General features: G+C 36.5%; 1 protein-coding gene across 3 annotated transcripts; it reads left to right on the forward strand.

Annotated features, from left to right (window-relative positions):
• Nucleotides 1-1,995: 1,995 nt before the first annotated feature.
• NAP1L1 (nucleosome assembly protein 1 like 1) lies at nt 1,996-15,331 on the forward strand (the record flags this gene model as incomplete). Of its 3 annotated transcripts, XM_079540178.1 has the most annotated exons (14): nt 1,996-2,012; nt 2,659-2,747; nt 5,072-5,174; nt 7,460-7,601; nt 8,047-8,127; nt 8,378-8,506; nt 9,002-9,073; nt 9,723-9,862; nt 11,131-11,276; nt 11,373-11,392; nt 12,042-12,164; nt 13,105-13,137; nt 13,494-13,544; nt 15,296-15,331. In XM_079540178.1, 14 exons carry the CDS (start codon nt 1,996-1,998, stop codon nt 15,329-15,331), a joined length of 1,182 nt encoding a protein of 393 aa, XP_079396304.1. The 3 variants fall into 3 exon arrangements, with proteins under 3 accessions (XP_079396304.1, XP_079396305.1, XP_079396306.1); XM_079540180.1 differs by lacking the exon at nt 1,996-2,012 and having other exon boundaries at nt 2,666-2,747; nt 13,497-13,544; XM_079540179.1 differs by lacking the exons at nt 2,659-2,747; nt 5,072-5,174 and having other exon boundaries at nt 13,497-13,544.
• Nucleotides 15,332-20,218: the final 4,887 nt, after the last annotated feature.

Genomic DNA, 20,218 nt, shown 5'->3' on the forward strand with positions numbered 1-20,218 from the left:
CTCTTAAGAAAACAAAAAAAAAAGCTTAATTGAACTATAGAAGTCAGTCTGTTTCAGCAAATGTATTTAAGGTTGTTCTTCCGCTGTTTCACCTAGCCTGCTGGCCTGGGAAGGCCATGTGTGCTGTGTGGTATATGGTACACCTTTGAAAAGTAGAAAGTGAGATGATGTTTAAATGGAGATGGCAAACGTATCTATAAGGAACAGCAATAGTTGATGTGATTGTCTGTCACCTTTACATGAAAATGCAGAAAAGCCAGGTTCACTGGGCACTTTGTGCTCTTTTACAAATTGAGGCTACTGGTCTCCTAGAAAAGGTCCTGAATGAAGAACGAGTTAACAGTGCATAAGGAAAAAGTTGTATATTTGGCATAGCTAAAATGTTTAGCAAGTCAGAAACAATGCTAACTGTGATATTGTTCAAGAAATGCAGAGACATCTAAGCTGTAATTGCTGTATGTTCCCAGTTTCTGTAGGTCTTTCGTCCATGCTGTCATTCTGAGAATGATATGTGAAGGAGATTGTATGGATGTAAACCTGAAGTCACAGAATGGGCAAACTTTGTCTGAAACACGTCAAAATTTAAAAATGAACCGAAAATGTTACTGGAACTCCAACAATTCAGTAATAAATCGAGAATACTTGGCTTATGGTAGTGTTGCCATTCTGTTTGGTGGCAAATACTCTATTTTTCTGAAGTGGATTGACAGACAGTTGGTTCTCTAGCTTTTCCACAAACTAGGGAATTGAATTGCTGTGATTATGTGCAACCTCCTAAATGCTTAATTGTCAGGAAGATATTGGATTCTTCCTCTCCATGTAACTGTTGAAAAGTAGAAAAGTACATTTGGATTTTATTTCAAATGTAGGTGTTTAAATTTGGGAGAATTGAGATTCCAATATCTCTTCATATTGAGCCTTAATATCCTGATTGTAAGGATTATATGCTCATGTTATACTTTTTTGTCCGTTCAAACAAAGCAAAGCCAACCTACTTTGGTTAAAATTCTCATTGGAATACATAAGGAGCTGAATTTCTAGAAATAAATTTAACTGTGTGGCAGCTAACATGAGGACTGTAAAATGGTGGTTTCTAAGTTTCTTGAACCAATGGATTATTCTTGGTGCTTCCTAAATCACTGGGCCTAAGACAGTAGTAATGGTATAGTATTTTCTTGTGTATAATATTGTTTCTGACTTTAAGCTACCGGAAACATCTTTTTTTGTAGGCCATGTTGAAGTATTATTTTGCTGGTGGAAAATGTTATCCATTCTGTTATGCATTTGAGAACACAGGCATTTCATTGTATGCAAGCTTTACAGTGTTCTCAACATTTACTGTTTGTAGTTACTGGGTCTTGATCATGCTTATGGTGATACTGTGGTGTTAGGAAAACTCTGGCAATTCAGTTTGTGAAATTTTGCTATGTTAAACAGCTTGGTACAGTGGCATCAAATTGACTTAATAATGTTGCAATTCTCTGGGTATTTTGTGGAACTACTTGGATTGGCTTTGTAAAGTTGGGATTAAAAATGAGTTCACAAGAAGACAAGCTTATTGTTAAAAGATGGCATTAAGAGCTTTGTCTGCAGTTAGGTGCTGAAAGTGAGTAAAGAGTTGACAAAGAGTTTCTAGCGTCCTTGTTGCTTCACTTCTTTCCTCAGATTCTATTTTGTAGTTTTGTTACTTTCAATTAGACAAGACTAAATTTCATATTAGTACAGATACAAAATGCGGTGTGTCATCTTGCTAGTATTTAAATTTCAGTAGATCCATCGTTTCTAAACCACAGTGATGCTTTTCAGAACTTCTGTATACACTAGAGTGAGCCCCAAATATTTGCATGTGAGGTATGCCACTCTTTAGACTACAATACTTTTTATTTCTAAAAGCTAACATAGTTTGTTTCTTTTTCAGTGTTATGGCACTTGCCTGTAGACTTTGTAAGTGATGTCTGTTCTTGCATTTTTTCCTCTAGGGTTCGAAATCTGAGAATGGCAGACATCGACAAGTAAGTAAATCTGTAGGTTACTGAGATTGTAACTGGATGTCCTTTACTATGCTTCAGGTAGCCACAGTCTCCAGATATTTAAGGGGCAGGGTCTACTACAATGGGATCTTGTCATTATGGCAAGATGTGCAGTTCAGAGCACAGGGGAAGAGCTTGGGTTCTTCATGCCAGTTAACTTATTACTTTGTTGGAATTCTGGAGGGGAAATTTATAATGTTACTTGTTAATATTGGTTCACTGTGTGTAGCTTTTTCGGTACTTTGCTTGTATTTTGTGGTGCCTGAAGTATTGTTTGTGTGAACCTAATCTCAGTTCTCAAGGCCTGCGTGGCTTGGCAAAGAATATGTATAGGGCAGAAGGGGAGTCTTGAACTTGTCCATGCTGATGGGAGCTGAAGGAATTCTTTTGTGAAAAGGAATCTTCAAAGTCCTGAAAAGCTGTTAGTTCCATACAGAGTCTGAAAGTTACAGTGACTTTATAAAGGCAAGTTTGTCCTTAGCTATTAAAACTTTCAAGCATCAGCTTTTAATCCACAGAAATCTGTTTGCTTCTACCAATGCAATATCTAACTCGAACTCTTTAAACTTGTAGATTAAAAAAGAAAAGCCACAAACTTTTCAATCCTATTATTAAATATTCCTAACAGCAAAGAACAGTCTGAACTTGATCAGCAAGATATGGAAGATGTTGAAGATGTGGAAGAAGAAGAAACTGGTGAAGATGCCAACAGCAAAGGTAACAGTGAAAAGAAGGCTTTTCAAGTAGCTGCAGAACTGGTTTCTAATCAATGTTAAAAGGATTTTATATTTTAAAGGGAAGTGCTGAATCATAACTACTGATACACCACTTTCTTTGAGTTCTCAAGCAATGACTTCTTTTCAGCTTTGTGTTTTCTGTTGTCTCAATGTCATTACTCATCTTAGTTGTGGTCAGTAACAGTGCGAGCAGTGCTGGCCACCTATAAGGACATGTAAGTGGAAAAGAGAAGATTGTTGTTATCGTCAGATGGTTCCAAATCTAATGGCAGCTAAATGCTTTCAAAAAAAATCAATTGCGTATTTGTATTGTCTTGATTATTTCTTAGTAATTTGCTGCTAAATTGTTTGAGACCGGAGTTAAAATGTTGTTACCAGTCTTAGAAATAAATCCTTCGTCCTTTCCCTGAAGAGCAAGTACTCAAAAGAGAAAGTAACAGTTTGTTACAAGAGATGATAGTCTGGATCACTGATAATGCTCCCTTATGTGATTGCTCAAGCAGAATGGTAACAGTAAAAAAAATTCTCACTTAAAAAAAAGTAGAGGCTTTGTATCTGCTGAAAGCGCTTTCAAAACTGGATTGCAAAATTTTGAATAACACAGGGCAGCCAAAGAAAAGCTTTCACTAATTAAATGGTAAGTACTCAAGTGTCCCAAAGGAAACTAGAGATGAGTAATGTGTATTTTTAGTAATTAATCCCAGCAATTGTACATGAGGATCTGAGAGGAGTAATTACGCTATATGAATCTTGGAGAGAAATTGAGTTTTCTAGGTAAGAAACATGTTTCATTGCTAGGGAACTAAAATGATTTGTGAAATGATGTTATCAAGCAATTATTTTGCTAGTTTTCTAGTAATTTTTTGCATGCATAATTTAAGTTTTGCTGATCTTAATCTTTTTTTTCTTTACCTGGTTGATTCTCTTTTTAAATATTTTGAAGTTCTTTCAATAAATGCTTAAGTCAAACACTCTTGCTTTTGGGGAAAAACCTCATAGGGAATGTTTGTGGACTTGTTCTTGTTGTCAAAGAACTTGCAAAACAGAATATCTGTTAGATTTCAGTTAAAGAGAATGTGGCTGTTGGTATTGAGATGCCATGCGTATCATGTATATATTAGGTCGCTGTTACAAAGAATAACTGGCAACAGATTCAAATGGCAGTGTTGAGTGGGTTTTTAAATGTAAGACTAATGAATAGTTAGACCAGAGAAAATGTAGATAGCAAGAGGGGTGGCGTTGACTAAAGTGGATTAACGCATAATTACAGCTTCCACTGCTAAAATATAAACTGCATCCTTTTTTGGATGTCACTTGAAATATAATTTTTTTCAGTATGTAATTTCAGTGCTAGAGCATAAAAGCAGAAGAGAATATTTGTGTAGTTACTCTAGCAAGGGGCATAGAAATAGACAATCACGTTCCAAAAAATGTAACTTCAGGAAGGACTGAAAAGCTCTGCTTTTATTTCAAGGTATCCTTTAAAAGAATGCTATACAAACATAGTAAAAAATACAGAATACTTGTTTGCATACCTGCAAATCTTAAGGATGAGGGAAGAAGGCAAAAAACCATGATTATAAATGATCATAAATTCTTATTGAAAATGAATTTAAGTTCCTTTCTGCAGGTTACTGAGATGTAGACCTTGAGCTAAAATAAAAGAATTGATGTTAATATGGGTAATGGGAACACTTAGGCTAGCAATTTGTGTTTTCCAAAATGTACTTCTATCGTATGATTTGAAACAGTTATCCATTAGGGCAAATTACTTTTGAAATATGTAGATAATAGAGATCAAGACTTCAACACTGTTCTGTAATCAACAGTATGTCAGACTGAGCTGACTGGATTGCTGTGCTATTCCTTCAGGAAAAAAATAGTTCTAATGAATAATTTATTCTTTTTGCAAGCAATAATATGTAAGCATAGACTTGTAAACCAGTTCTATGCCCAAGTCTGAAACAGTCTTGTTTCTCTCCATTTATCTGAAATGGAATGAAAACTCCAACTCTAGTGATATCTAGTGATAGGGTGGACTTGTTTATAGTAAGGGGCATGGTTTAGTGGGGAAATATTGGTAGTAGGTGGATGGTTGGACTGGATGATCTTGGAGGTCTTTTCCAATCTTAGTGATTCTATGGTCCATGCATCTAAAATGGAGACATTTGAAATAATTCTGCCCATGTTTCTTCTTAGAGTAATATAAAGTAAATGTCTTATTTTTTCTTAGTATTTAAATCTCTTTCAAGCCTAGTCTAGAAGATACGCTTTGCATTTACAGAATTTTCATTTTGATTTTAGCTCGGCAGTTGACTGTGCAGATGATGCAAAATCCTCAGATTCTTGCAGCTCTTCAGGAAAGACTTGATGGTCTGGTAGGAACATCTACAGGATATATAGAGAGGTAAATACTTGTTCTAATTCAGAATGAGCAGAGTGATATAAATGTTTTCACTTTCTCAACAATATTGTCTTTAAAATGATTAATAATCATAAACCACTGCACTGCCTAGGTAGTAGGAAACATATAATCAGGCACTAATGCATTTCAAATTAGAAGGCTTTCTATTTGAGCCCTTTTAAAGAAAAGAGTGCAAAAATATTTAGTGTCTGATAATATTTCATGCAATTGCAAAATGTCATTCTGTCCTGTTTTTATCAGTATATTCTGTATCATGACATCATGCAGCAGGCTGTTGGTGCAGATGCACGCTGCATTGCAGAGCTCTACTTCCTGGTTTCTCTAGCAGCTTCATGTGAATTCTGACTCTCCAAGAGGAAGATACACTGAGATGTACTGCATCATCCCAAGAGCCTCCACATGATTTCCATCTCTGGGTGATGGGGAAGAGCTCTATTGTCTTTTCTGGGAGACCAGCTGTGAGGGCCTGCTGATAAGGACTCAGACTGATTCTTTCTCTCCTCCAGTTTTATTTTTGTTTCTTTTTGCTTTACTGCTCTTAGTTATTCAGTATTATCTCGTGTTCCTTTTAATAAATCCATTTCTCTTATCTCAATTGGATTTTTTTCTCCTCTTCCTCCCTCTGCATTTATCCCAAGGGAGGAGAGAGATGTTGCATGGTTAACCATGACACATACGTACAGACATTTTTCCCGGAATGTGTCCTCAGTTTTGCCTGAATTTGAAACATGAACAAGTACGTGGTCACTTGTGGTCATGCTATAACCACAAATTGGGGGTGTTGTATTAATACTTAATGTGGACTCCTTATGCATCAAAATTTGAAACAATCTGTTGCTTACTAAAGTTTTCTGCTCTAACAGATTTATCTAGCTTCTCCCTGTAATTTCTAATTGTTTGAACTTTTCACCACGTGCACACGAGTTGTAAAGCACAGAACTATCTGGCTGTGATAGGATCCTGTGTCGCTCTTGATGTTAACGGAGATGGCTACTGAATAACAGGATTTGTTCCAGCTACTCCTACCACTTTCCTTTATTACAGCCAGTAGCATAGAAGAAAAGCACAGGCAACTAATAGCCTACCCTAGTAACTACAGGTCTAGGAAGAGCATAGAGTCAAAGGACTACACAGGTTCTTCACACTGTGTTCTATATGCTGTACAATAAGGCTTTCTATATCTAATACATTTTTTTGACAGATATTAATTTATCTCTACTAATCTTTCGGGTCCTAGATGTAAGAAGTGAACAGAAGTCATAACATGAATTTACTTGGTATTTTCCCCTGTCAGCTGTTCTCTAAGATACTGTACCTTTTTGCATGTATTCCAAGTCTTGTAGTGCTTTTTCTTGCAAAGCATTGCAGCTTTGCTATACCAAATGCTTGCCAAACTTACAGTAGAAAAATAACTGGAAAATGTGTAACTTGAATCTATGCTTCCTTAACATATGCATGCTGATCTAAGCATGCTTTACAGGGACTTCTTGTCTGTCTTACCAAATGTTGTTTTAAGTTAGTTTGTTTTAAAAAAAGAAGGTGGCACAGAAGTCAGAAGGAATCTGGGAACCTAAAAGATGGTTGTGTGGGCTCTTAAAGAGCTAGTGCACAAGCTGGTGGAGAAGCTAAACATGTTCAAGGAAAAGATTTATCTGTCTATTTGGGCTTAAAATCTGCAAATTGTTTGGCCACACTCTAATAGCTCACCTTTTTACCTTCACCTGGGTACAATGATTTTAATTTTAAGTTTTCTTTTGTGGATTCTCCTCAGCTGTGAGCTGGAGGTTGGATTCTAGTGTGACTGCAACATTTGCTAGTGACTTGTATTCAGAACAAGTTTTATTTGCCGCTATTGTACTTAAGGTAGTCTGGTTCAGATTTCATGATCTCTTTTTACCATTTTGGATTTGTTTTGTATTATCTGCTTTTTTCCTGAAACTACTTTTTAAAATTTACCAGTGTAGTGGGTGTACAAGTTTTGAAACTTGAACTAGTTGGCACAGACTTGGGGGGGGGGGGGGGGGGGGGAGGGGGAAGTTTTCTGGCACTTGTGAAAGATTTCAATTCTCTAATAAAGAGGTTACAATCTTTATTTGGATGTCCTGGAATTGGAATTCCTATGCGTATCTTTTTTTCCTCAGTTTTCTAGTGTTGTATGTAGTATGAAACATGTTTTGATACATGTTGGTGAAAGGAGCTGGTTAAGGAGCGGTCAACATGTGCATAGAATGCAGTGTTTGTAACAGTTCTGTCACTGTATTTTTCAGCTTGCCTAAAGTTGTTAAAAGACGTGTGAATGCTCTCAAGAATCTTCAAGTTCAGTGTGCACAGATAGAAGCAAAGTTCTATGAGGAAGTTCATGAGCTGGAAAGAAAATATGCTGCTCTCTATCAGCCCTTATTTGACAAGGTATTTTAATGCTTGTCTGATTTGTACTTAAAAGCTTTAGCTAAACCAAAAGGGAATATAAACTGAAAGCTTATGTATGTTCTGAATTATCTTGGTCTCCAATGTGCCTGTTCAACTGAATTGACACTATTTCACCATCCATGTGAATATCAGCTAAGAATAAGGAGAAAAGTTGTCTGTTCCATGGTTAACAAAGTCACTTCAGTATATTAGGCCTCATTATGTTAACTGAGGAGATGTTAGGTGATGTGGTAACCTTTCTGGAATGTTGGTTCTTCAGTGTATTATGTATAACATTGTTAACTGCTGGGTCTTTCTAGAGCAAGAAGAAAGCATTCGGTTAAGTAGTTAATGCTTTATGTGAGACTAGAATCAGCAGTTTATTGGTTAGAGTATTGCTAATTGGAATAACTAAAACATAAGTATCTTTGGTTCAATTTTTCAGCGAAGTGAGATCATCAATGCAATCTATGAACCTACAGAGGAAGAATGTGAATGGAAAGCAGATGCTGAAGAAGAAATTTCAGTGAGTATCATAATCAATTCTCACCAATCAATTCTCCACCTTTAGCATGAAACTAGATTCAATAGAGTAAATAAATACATTTTTTCTCAAAAGGAGAATTTTTGTAACGATTGACTGCGTATCATTAACTACATGCTTCAATCATCTGCATGAAACTTCATGTGTACTATTATCAGCTAAAGACAGTGAACAAACTTGATGGAGGATGGTTTTTAAAGTTTAGAAAAATTAATGTTTTTATTCTATCAAGGAGGAAATGAAAGAGAAAGCCAAGCTTGAAGAAGAAAAAAAAGATGAAGAAAAGGAAGACCCTAAAGGAATTCCTGAATTTTGGCTGACAGTATTTAAGAACGTGGACTTGCTCAGTGATATGGTTCAGGTAGGTAGTAGTTCAAATTGCTTTGATGTTGCTTTAGTATTTAATCCAAGTGTGCCCTACAAGGAAGGAGAACAAACACTTACAGTACTTGTCTTCTGGAGAGTAAAAATTGAGCCAGTGTTTGGATGTCATCTGGTCACTTATTCAACTCAGAGCAGAGAGCACTCTGAAATGTCTTCTTATTTTGTTCTTATTTGTTGAAATTACAACTTTGCATAGACAGTCCATTAGTAAGATATATCGGAGTGTTTGCATGAAATATGTACTACTGCTAAAATTTGTATTTACTTTGCATGAGATTTAAGCTGTGAGCTGCAGTGAAAACTGAGCTGCTGTTGTTGCCATCTGCTGGTCATGTTCATGGAACAAAATATTTCAGTACTTGGACAAGGTTCTTGTTCAGATTCATCGGTTCTAAATATACCTTTTCATCTCTGCTGTGTCTTAATTCTGTGTACAAATCTTATGAAAATTTCATTAACATTTTATTTACAGGAACATGATGAACCTATCCTGAAACACTTAAAAGATATAAAAGTGAAGTTCTCAGAAGCTGGACAGCCTATGGTTAGTTTAATTTACTAAACAAGAGTTCTGCATTATCTTAAGGCTTGTATTTGTATATCAACAACACGGTCTGTAATAAGCAGTTGTCTTATGGCAATCCTGAGAAATGTGTAGCTAGCTTCTTGTCCCCTGTAAAACAGTACAGAGACTAATTCTGAAGTACCATCTGTATGAATTCAAACTTAACGTTTGGATTTTAATGAGTTAATAACTTGACCTTAGTATTTGATTAGTTCATTTTACCTTTAAAGTTTGAGAATTTGAGGCACTTTTTGTATAACTACTATAAGAGAATATAATTTCCTTTCTAGAGACCAAATAACTTGCAAAGATAAAAATAGTATATCTCTATAACCAGAAAAGTAGCACCAGGAAATCTGTACATGATGTGAGATCTTGTGTTCATTTCTTAATGTACTGCTTGAACCAATGACGTGAGATCAGCATAGTAAGTGTAAGCATCTGAATATTTACTGTACAATTTGGGCAGCAAATTCTAGGATAAGTTGTGCATGCACCACTTCAGAGTTGGTAGAGATGGACATTTTCATTTGCATGTTTATTTTTGATTTTGATCTTCAAGTATTTAGAAATTAAAAGTATGTGTTGCTAGGTTGCTAATGTTGTCTCTTTGCAATTCTTTCTTAAGAGTTTCACATTAGAATTTCACTTTGAACCAAATGACTACTTCACAAATGAAGTGTTGACGAAGACGTATAGAATGAGATCAGAGCCAGATGATTCTGATCCCTTTTCCTTTGATGGACCAGAAATCATGGGTTGTACAGGGTAAGTGCTAATGAATAGCCATAAGGTAATGTAACGGGTTTCTTCCTTATTATCCAAGTGTAAGCTTTTAATTACCTAGTAACTTGTAACTAGCTAGGCTCAAGTTTGAGGTTAAAACTTACTGAAAACTGCCATCTTTTAACTTCCCATTAGTTTGAAACATCTGACTCCTTTCCTCATGTATCCACCTAGTGTTACTTTCAGTTTTTTATCATGTAATATAGAAATATGAAAAAAACTATATATTGTGTAATCTAAACATTGATGCAATTTGTAAGTTCATAAATAGCATCTATATATACATACAGTTAAATTTAATACTCTTTGCAAATTGTGTTCTGCAACAACTGAAGTTGAATTGGAAGCTGGATAGTATTCTTCTAGTGGGCCTTGATAGCTTTTTAAGAATCTTGTTAGATCATATTTTGGAAACCTTTTGTATTTCTGGCATATAGGTTTTTTCAGAAGGCAAGTCTGTTTTTATGTTCTGTATTGCTGTTGTCCAGTTTATAATAGCTGAATGTTTGCCTCTCTGAGCACCTTTCAATTAATCTATTTGAGAAGTAGAGAACAGTCATATCTAAGTCCAGTTTTCTCATGATTTTGAAGATGTCACATTTGGTGGTCTCTTCTGTTCTAAATTAGCTATAATTCCTTAGATTATTCAGTCTGTTCTGCACATATCCATTATGAACACTCTTGTGAGCAGTAACAACTAGAGTATCTCACTGTCACTTCGGGCTGGTTTTACCCATGCAGTACTGTGCTCTTACTGATACTGACTGATGCCTTCCCCTTCGTTTCCCAGTCACTTAATGTAATACCTTGCTACAAATGTCCTGTAGGAATTAGTCTGCTTGAGTACATTTGATCAAACTCCCATAATTCGGACTGTTACTGAAGAGCATATCTCCTGGCAGAGGTGCCTGTGAGATGACTCTGCCTTTCTGAAAATGATTTATGCAGAGCAATGACTGGGAATGTTAAGACAGCAACTTCTTATCCTTAAACAACTCACCTCTTTCCTTTGAATCTGTAAAAGATCTAGTCAAGAAATGTCTTCAGCCTTATTTTTGTGACTTCATTTACCTTTTCCAGAATACAGTGTCAGTGTCAGTCAAGCCTGTGGGTATGATTCTTTCTCTGTAAACAGCAAATAACCTTGATATTTCATGTTCAGTGTATTCCTTAAAACTGTGATAGTTTCTCTAAGTATTGGTAGAAAGCAGAGATGTTCTAAGCTACAACCTTTCTTCTTTCTTCCCCAGCTGCCAAATAGACTGGAAAAAAGGCAAGAATGTTACTTTGAAAACAATTAAAAAGAAGCAGAAACACAAGGGTCGTGGAACAGTTAGAACAGTGACAAAAACTGTTTCCAATGACTCCTTCTTTAACTTCTTTAGTCCTCCTGAAGGTAAACAAAATATTTGTGTACTTGTGTATTTACATTAACTTTAAATGTAGTATGTAATTCATTCACTTATTTCCTTTCTTCTTTTTTTTCTCACAGTTCCTGAAAGTGGAGACCTGGTAAGTTGAGTTGTCTTATCAGAAGAGTTTGGGGGTGAGGGAATCACCAGTGAAAGGCACTTATATACAGTGTGCTTTCTGAGATTTGTTTGGGAATTTAAATTGTTTCAGTTTTAACTTAACTTGGGAACATTTGTGATAAATAGATAAATAGTTTTTCTTTGTTAGAACGATGGTAAAGTCCGGTTCATTTCACTTTAACAGCTTATTGTAGCAGAGAACATTTTTTAGGTGTGCAAATGCTGTACATTGGGGTGATCAATGAGAATCATGAAGATACTTAGAAAGTTTAACCTGGTTAGTATTTAGCTCTTAATGCTGTGCATGCAAACTGAAAATCTATGGGTGATATTACATTTAAGTAGAAAAATGGTTTAAGTTGTTATGTAGAGCAAGAAGGAAACTTAAACTCCAGGGCTTTGTATGGCTAAGTTTGCTGAAGCAGCAAACTCTGAACTCCATAATGTGTGTAAATGCTTGAAGTATAAAACTTGATCTCACAATCTCAATTCTATAATTGCCTTGAACCAAAAACTCATGAGATGGGGATTTGTGTAAATCTGTCCACATCAAAATTTGTGCAGCTTGTGTTTTGCAGTCAAATGTAGTTATCAACTTATGATTTAGAACATTAAATTGTTTTATGCAGGATGATGATGCTGAGGCAATCCTTGCTGCAGACTTTGAGATAGGTCATTTCTTACGTGAACGTATTGTCCCCCGATCAGTATTGTACTTCACAGGAGAAGCTATTGAAGATGATGATGATGATGTAAGTAATGTCCTTCTGTGCTAAAAGCCTCTATATGCTGTTGCTTGTTTTTTGTTAACTTCTGACTCCTGAAGTTACTGTTAGTATCCTTAGAATGGGAGGTATTAACTTTAGCTTCAGATAGACTTCCTAGGATGTTATATAAAGAACAGCACGAAGGTAATTAATCTTCCAAGTACTGAATTCAGAGTTCTGTGGCAAAAGTACTAATAGATGACCACTTAAAGTATGTCTGAATAAAAGTTTGTGTACAAGTCATTCCTAGAGTGATGTACACAATACTTAGATAGAAAAATGAGCTGCTAGAGAACAAATTAGTCTACTTATGTAGCTGGTCAGCCTGTTTATTATACCCACATGTCTACTAAGTTCTTGAGCTTCAGGCTTTCAGGAGAGCTCTTTTTAGAAAATGAGAGCAAATTTTTTTTTGAAAGCAGGTTCTTCAAAAGCATTCAATGCATTAAAGAAGCTAAAGCTGAAAAACAAACTGCAAAACCCAAGAACTTGACAAATTTACTAAATCTGTTGAGTTGATTCAGCTAAGCTAGGTCCACCATTGAGCTGAATTTTTAGAATTTAGAATGGTAACCTTTAGTCCAGTACTGTGGCAGTTGATGGGTAGAAGATGGAAGTGACTGTATGGACTGCTTTGTAGTTCAAGACACTTTGTTGGACAGAGGTATTACCAGTTTAATAATCTCTTCCAGTGTTGCATGTAAGGAATGCAAGGCAGGAAGTGTTCTCTGCCTGAGCATAGTTTGAGATTGAATGTTATTCATTCTGATTCATAAAGCTATTTCTAATCAGTCAAATATAGGATGTTCTCTTAAAGCATAGTACTGTGTGTATGGTTTCTGGCATCAGCTTAAGTTATCTTACATGAACTGATGTCTGTAATGACTACGTTTATGACAGTCAAAACTCTTTCTTTCTTTCTTAGTATGATGAAGAGGGTGAAGAGGCAGATGATGAGGTAAGTTGACAGATTGCTTTGATTTAAATATCTTCTCTCCTGTAGCCTGTGTAGAATAAGTTCCATTATTTTTTTAAATCCTGTGAAAGCAAGTTTAAATTATACTTATGCATGTAAGATGCAACAGCTTGTATTCTGTGATCCAGAGTGAATATTACAAACAAAACAGCAACAAAAATAATACTACAAATCAAATTGTAACTGATGTCAAAAAATGTGCTTTAGAGGGTCAGTATGCATAAATTGAAGTGGTAGTGAAAGTATTTCAGAGTAGAACTTCATCAGAGTTCTTGAGGATGGCTTGGGAAGCTGAATGTGGATAAGCTAGTGAAATATGAACAACTGTTTTCTTTCAGGAGGGGGAAGAAGAAGCAGATGAAGAAAATGATCCTGATTTTGACCCAAAAGTAAGAAATTAAGAGAATGTTTCAAGTGTGCATGTGCATTCATATTCCTATTATTTAATGAATGTTAAATATCAAGTTTTAGTTGAAACATTTAATAGCTCTTACAGTAAGTGTTTTTTGGCTGAGACTGTTTTGGTTCCAGTTCTGATGGTCTAATACGTGTAAGGCAACTTTTTTTTTTTTTTGAAGTTCCTTCACTAAGAAACTTTCTGTGAAGTGACATTTTACTTTGAATGCTGAAATCTATCAAGCTCAGTTTTTTGTTAACTTGGAGCAGATTCCTGGCTTAGTTCAGTAACGTAAGTGTTCTATACTAGTAATCAGAAAAGTACAAGTAATAAATGCTCAGTTCTGAGGAACTTGCCATAATCTGGTTTTTGTACTGTGCTGGAGTGGGTTGGTTTGTTTTTTTTTTTTTTCCCAAGGGAGATGATAGTGAGCCTGTATTTCTTGAGGCAACATATGTCAAACTTCAGGAATGCATCTACAACCAAGCACTTGAATGTGGGCAACTAAGAGCAATGTGCAGCTGTGTTTCATGTTTAACGGTCAGAGTAAACGAGTAGTTAAGCTCAGTTCACTGGAAAAGTGATTGTGAGCAACTAAATTCTTAGCTTTCTCTTAGCTGAGGGGAAGGCATCCTTAACCAGCTGAAAGCATCTGATGGTCGAGGGAAAGCTATAGTCAGAAAGTCAAGCTAAGTTCAAAGTGTGCTACAAAATATCCTTCCCATTTCTAATCTAGAGGCAGTATATTTTTCAGTAGGAATACTTTTATCTGAAAGTAGTAGTACCATAGTTCTAGCATTGTACTGGAAAAGATGTGGGCTATGGAACTACTAATAACAATGTATGACTTTGTTGGAGGTGTTTCATCTGCAGTAGAGTATTCCAGTTCAATATAGTTCTGGAATCAAAATGAAACTGCTGCAAATTGGGCATCTGATTTCTACCACTTCAACTGTTTTTGCAAGTTGTATGACTGAGGGCAAGATTGTATGCTCAGTTTCAGAGAGAACTGCTGTAGGCTTGTAGAGAGGTAGACAGTAGTGGTACTATACTGTTTTGGAAAGAGTAGATAATCATAAGTTAATCACAGACTGGAAACTAGATGAGTTCATGAAAGCACTGCAGTCTGAAAATAGCTATCAACAAAAACTTGCAACTCTTCACCCTCAAAAGCCTTTTCAATAACTTCCCATGTTACTGTGAGGTATTGCTGATTACCTGCTTCAGTGCAGAAGAGTTTGTAATATCTACTTGAAAATTTTCTAGCAACTGTAATTTATTTCAAAAAATCTTTCCTGAGTGTTAAGAACATACCTTGATTTTTGTTTCATTGCACTGCTGTACATTGGATCTGAAGTAAGGCTGTGCCCTTGTCAATCAAAATGAAGGCTGTGGGTTTTTTTGTTTCAAACTGTTTAGAAGGTGTGGATTTCTCTGTGCCAGTGTTTGATACAACTTATTGCCCTTTGTCTAGTTTCAGTGTCATTCAGAGTATGACCATCGTGCTTGATTCTGAACAGATTTTTATTCTCAATGCACATACACAAAAGAAAAAGTGTTGTGAATGTTACCACATGTAAAGGTACTAGTAATATTTGACAGTTAGCTCAGTTGAAGAGATGCAAGAAAAATCTGACTGCTGGAAGTTGACGAAGTATGTTAACGATTTGAATAATTCCTGAAGTATTGATATCTGTGAGCTGATATTTCCTTTTTTTTTTTTTTTTTTTTCCCCCTCAACAGAAGGATCAAAACCCAGCAGAATGCAAGCAGCAGTGAAGCAGTGTGTATGTGGCCTTGAGGATTACCTGCACTGTAATAGCCTAAACACAACTATTAGTTACTTACAGCCTTATGTTTTGTATCTTGGTAGAATTAAGTAACCAATTTGTTAAAAAATGGAATCAAACACATAAGAACCAGTTTAAAATGTAGGTTCAATCTACCTAACATTTTAACAGTATAATTTTCTGCCAATATGTAGAATGCAGTAAATCCCCTAAAGCATGAATGTTAATTCATTGCTACATAGTTTGGTTCTTGTGAAGTCTTTGTCATGTAGCTATTAGACTGCAGCTGTGAAGATTATCAGAACTGTTAACTGAGACCAATATTTGTTTAGAGAAAGCTCTCTCCTGAAGAACCAACCAAAGTATTTTTTCAGCCCAGTAGTCTGAACGGGTTTAAGTCTGCTTGCACTAGTTGTGCCTTCATTACTTTGTTATAGAAATGGCAGTGACTTGTACTAACTAGGAGATGATGATGCGTTTTGAATTTGACTACTTGAGAAGACTAGTATAACTTGTTTAATTTCCAATGAGACCACATTAAACATTCATACCTGTCAGCTTGTTTATGCTATGGGTTTTGTATTTTATGTGACATAGTGATCTACAAAAGAAACCTAGCCATCATATTAACGTTATTGTTTACCACGGGGTGTGAATAAAACCTAGTATTTTCAGAAGCTAGTCTTGTTTTATTATGGTGTGTTCTGCATGTGTAAACTGATAAGGCGTATCTCATGCTGCAGTTAGTTCACTGTGCTAAAACTGAAATTGGGAATTATTGAAAAGTTCTATAGCATCTTAAAAACAGTAGTTTGGATAGATATTGATGCATATTTTTTACTTGCAGTGTGATACCTGTGAATCTGATCTACATGTTTCAGTGGTTGGTCAACACTGCCATTTTGAGAAGACAATTGTTCTTAGAAGTGGGGCTAGATCTAATGAAGGACTTGGATATTGCCATGCCTGATTCTAATAGAGAATTGGAATATTGGCATGAAATCTGGAGTGAAGAAAGTAGTGTGGATTTCCAGCCTGCATAGACAGAGCTATGTTGTCCTGAACAAAATCTACTTTGTAACCTAACAGACTGCTAGAACATCTGGCTGTATTCTAATTTGAACTTGATGTTAAATATCTACAGAGGAGGAACCAAACCCCAAGGAGTTCTTCCTTCCTCACCTAATGTTCTGTTCACTTTGTTTGCATGATTTGATTCATTTGTTGTCTATACTGGATGCTCTCTCTCAGCTGAACCATGTGCTAGACCTGTCTCATTAGTTTTGTCTCTAGGTGTTCTCAGTGTGAATTTAAATGCATTCAGATTGAGGAGATTATGAACTGATATCTTTCATGCAAGTTATTCCAGTCAAAAGGACACTAATGTACTCTAGATTCTTGTTCATTACGTAGCTGTAGAAGTTCTGACTTAAACAAGTATGCAGATAACTTTTTGAAGAATGGGAAGGTCCTCAGGGCAGTGGAGAAGTGTCCAGCTAGCTGTGGATGTGTTTCTACAGTAGCTACTCTTTGCCACTAACATAATGAGGTAGGCATAAAGAGTGAAGGGACTGAAGAGAGCAGGGCGAGCAAGAAGCAAACTGCTATGTCAGGATGAAGTTGTGGAGGCCATGTTAATCTTGCAAGTTTCTTGCTTAGAGGATAGGTAATACGTAATGAAGCGTATCCCAAGTGCTCTTCTTAATCCTCAGCCCCTCTGAAAGGAGGATGGTCTAGTGTGCTCAAAACTAGATTTTATTTTATTCCTTGGTGTCTTGAATACTATAGTGATTAATTACAGAATCCTTGTCAGATGTCATCTTTCTCCTCACCAGATACCTATGGGAAAAGGAACCCTTGTTATCTGTAGCTGTGTAGAAAACAAATGCGAAAGCTGTGCTTTTAGATGTTTTTCTGATAACCTATACATCATAGCATAGAAAAATATAATAATAGGAGGCGAACAACAGTATCTCTAGTTGTTGTGTCTTAAAGTAGATGTGGTTGTGGTCTTGTGATAACATTAGTGCTGATAGAATGTGCTTATCCTTTGAGACACTGGTGCTGCCAGGTGTTTCACTTGGCTATCTTTGTCTCTTTGAATGTCTCCCAGGATCGAGTGAAAACCAACTACTGGTTGTTTCAACTTGAACTTCAGGGTAGGCAGAGACCAAACTGATATTTAGCAGTTACTAAGGAAGGACTTTGGGATTCATACTTCTAGACCGAAGTATCTAAAGTCCTTACTTAAATCCAGCCCATTTTTCTAACAGTATCTGGCAACAGTCTCCCAGGTGGAGAAAGTGCTGTAGGAAGTCCTCCAGCACACTTCAAGCTGTTGTTCATATGAAATGTGGCTTGTATTTAAATTGTTTTCTTATTTGATATCTTATGCAATGTGATACAGTATTTGAAAAGAGGAGTTGATAAATGTTAAGGATCATCCATGGATTGCGAAATCGAGAACTGTGAATGCATGTCTGTGGGCAGATTTTGGTAAGCTGTCTCTAGACTGACTGACTAGTGCTTGGGCTCAAGTTGAGGTGCTGGTCCCTGAGGTATTGGTTTATTAACTGTGTTGGTGCTTCACACAGTTTCATGATCAACAACACTCCTCTTGAGCAGTTCTGAAAGGCAGTATGGAGCAGGAACGTTAAACTTTCTGCAATGATTGTGACTCGTTCTTGTCACTTCCTGTGGATTTATACCAGCTGTAGAGAATCTATTTATTTAGTATTTCAGGAATTACCTTGTTACCTAACTATTTCAGGTTAGGAAAATGTATCATCGGAAACTGATGAGTTGTTGCAATAGTACACTAGAATTTAAATGAGGGTTTTCTGTCTAGTTCTGATCACTAAGCAGGCTGCTACTTGTTTCTATACTTCTGGCAACTGTAAGTTACACTGAAGGATCTGACTTTTCTTACTGAACTTTTCTGTAACTAGCTTGATAAGCTTAGATTTCTTAATTGGATTATTGGAACCAGTGTTTCCCAAGCTATGTAGCAAGTAGCTTAACTTTTTAAGGTTTTAATTGCTAAGTGAAAAAAACACAACAGAATGTAAGAAACTGCAGGAATGTAACATATTCATCTTTGCCTTCAAGCTGATATTTAAACTTTCTCTCTGTTAAGTCCCATTGTTGTAGACTTTGTTCATAAATTAGTAGAGCATGAGAGCTAATCATCAGTTTGTATGTCTAACAGTAATTTTTCTATTCAGAAATGTCTGTGCAATGGTTGTTTCTCAGATACCTTGTGTTAGATGGGAGAATTGCACTGTGTTCTTCTCAGTGACAAAAATGCTGTACTTGGTATGCATTGGGCAGTCTGATAATTAAGGCATTTCTGTATATGATGGCTTTGATGGCCAGCTGGTTGGAGCTTGAGCTGTGCATGTTTCTGAGGAGATGGATTTAGTTCTACAGCAGTTCCTGCTTCATTCTGTGCTAACGTAGCTACTTTCAGTTAGGGTGCAACCCTGTCAAAATCTTTTCTTGTACAGGCTAGTTAAATGTTTGCTACTCACCCAGCCTTTGCTTTCACTTCTGAACTGCTCAGTTCTGTTTATGATGCACAGATTCTCAAACTTTCAAGAAGATGTCAAAGTAGTGACTTATACTTTCTAATGCTTACCTGAAGCAAATAAATCCATTTGTTAGAGTGGGAAGTCCCACTTTTGTGCCCTCTCAGATCAAGAATTGGAAGCTTGTCTACATAACCGAGTCAAGTGATAGTTCCACATTCATCACTTATTAAATGTTCTGTTGGACATGTTAGTCTTCTGCATCCTTCAGCTCTAGCAGGAAAACTAGAACAAACAGCACAGAGCAGCATGGAGCACACCAAGCAAAAGATAAAGCTGTTCTGCATTTGCATCTCCTTATGTACACTAGAAGTGGGTGTGCATAGAGTGTGAGGGTTTGGCAGAAGAGCTTTTTTGTTTTAATAAATATCTAACCTAAATACCTACCTACAGTGTGCTGAGATGGGAAGAGTGGTCTCTTCTGCTTCCTCCTTTATTTAGCTGTTGCTTGAAGTACTTTTCTATGTTCAAGTAAGTGTTGCAACTTTACACCCGACCTTGATGTTTAATCCTAGTGTTAATGAAAAGCAGACTTTGTTCTAAATGCACGGCACATTTTACCCAGTGCTAGGTGCTCAAATCTGAGACTCTTCATGTCACTTAAACCTCTTACAATCTGGTTTTGCTCTCTAATATGTGTTTTACCACTTTGTGACATGTTTGGAAGACAGCTGACTGTGGATTGGAAGGGGCTCTGGAAAAGTCAGGCCTGAGCAGCTGCAGTGCTGGTGATCTGTGTCTAGATACTGCTATGGGTTGTAAGGAATGTGAAAGCCTGAGGCAATACAATGAATAGTTTTGGTCAATATTTTATCAGTTTGTGAACTCTGTAAGGCGTGCACAGGTATCAGTGAGATGGAATTCATAAGAGACTGCCACCAGATTCCACACTCAGTGCTCCAAGTGTTCTGTTAGCAGGAAGTTCCTGGAAAATAACTTGGAGAGGGTAAAGGTCAGAAAAAAAGTAACCACTTATTGTCTAATCGTTTTAGTGGCGTACTGCTACACTTGCATCTGTCACGTGTTTCTCAACAGTAGGCTGTTCTGTCTTCCTTCCATTTAGCAGTGTCTGGCTTATGCTTCTTTTAGGTTTCCCTTTTTGCTGCTGTAGCTATTTACTTCTGTGTAATAGAAGGAATGATGTTGAGGGTTATCGCTCCATGTACATTTCACATCCTTCTGAAATTAAGAGTTGATAGTTGATACGGTGCTGCTGCTCTCTGCAGTTCTGTTATCCGGGAGAACACTAAAATTACAGGCTGCTTAGTCTTTCACAGTGACTTCCCAAA

The sequence above is a fragment of the Tetrao urogallus genome (genome assembly GCF_951394365.1).
Source record: "Tetrao urogallus genome assembly, chromosome: 1".
Taxonomy (NCBI): domain Eukaryota; kingdom Metazoa; phylum Chordata; class Aves; order Galliformes; family Phasianidae; genus Tetrao; species Tetrao urogallus.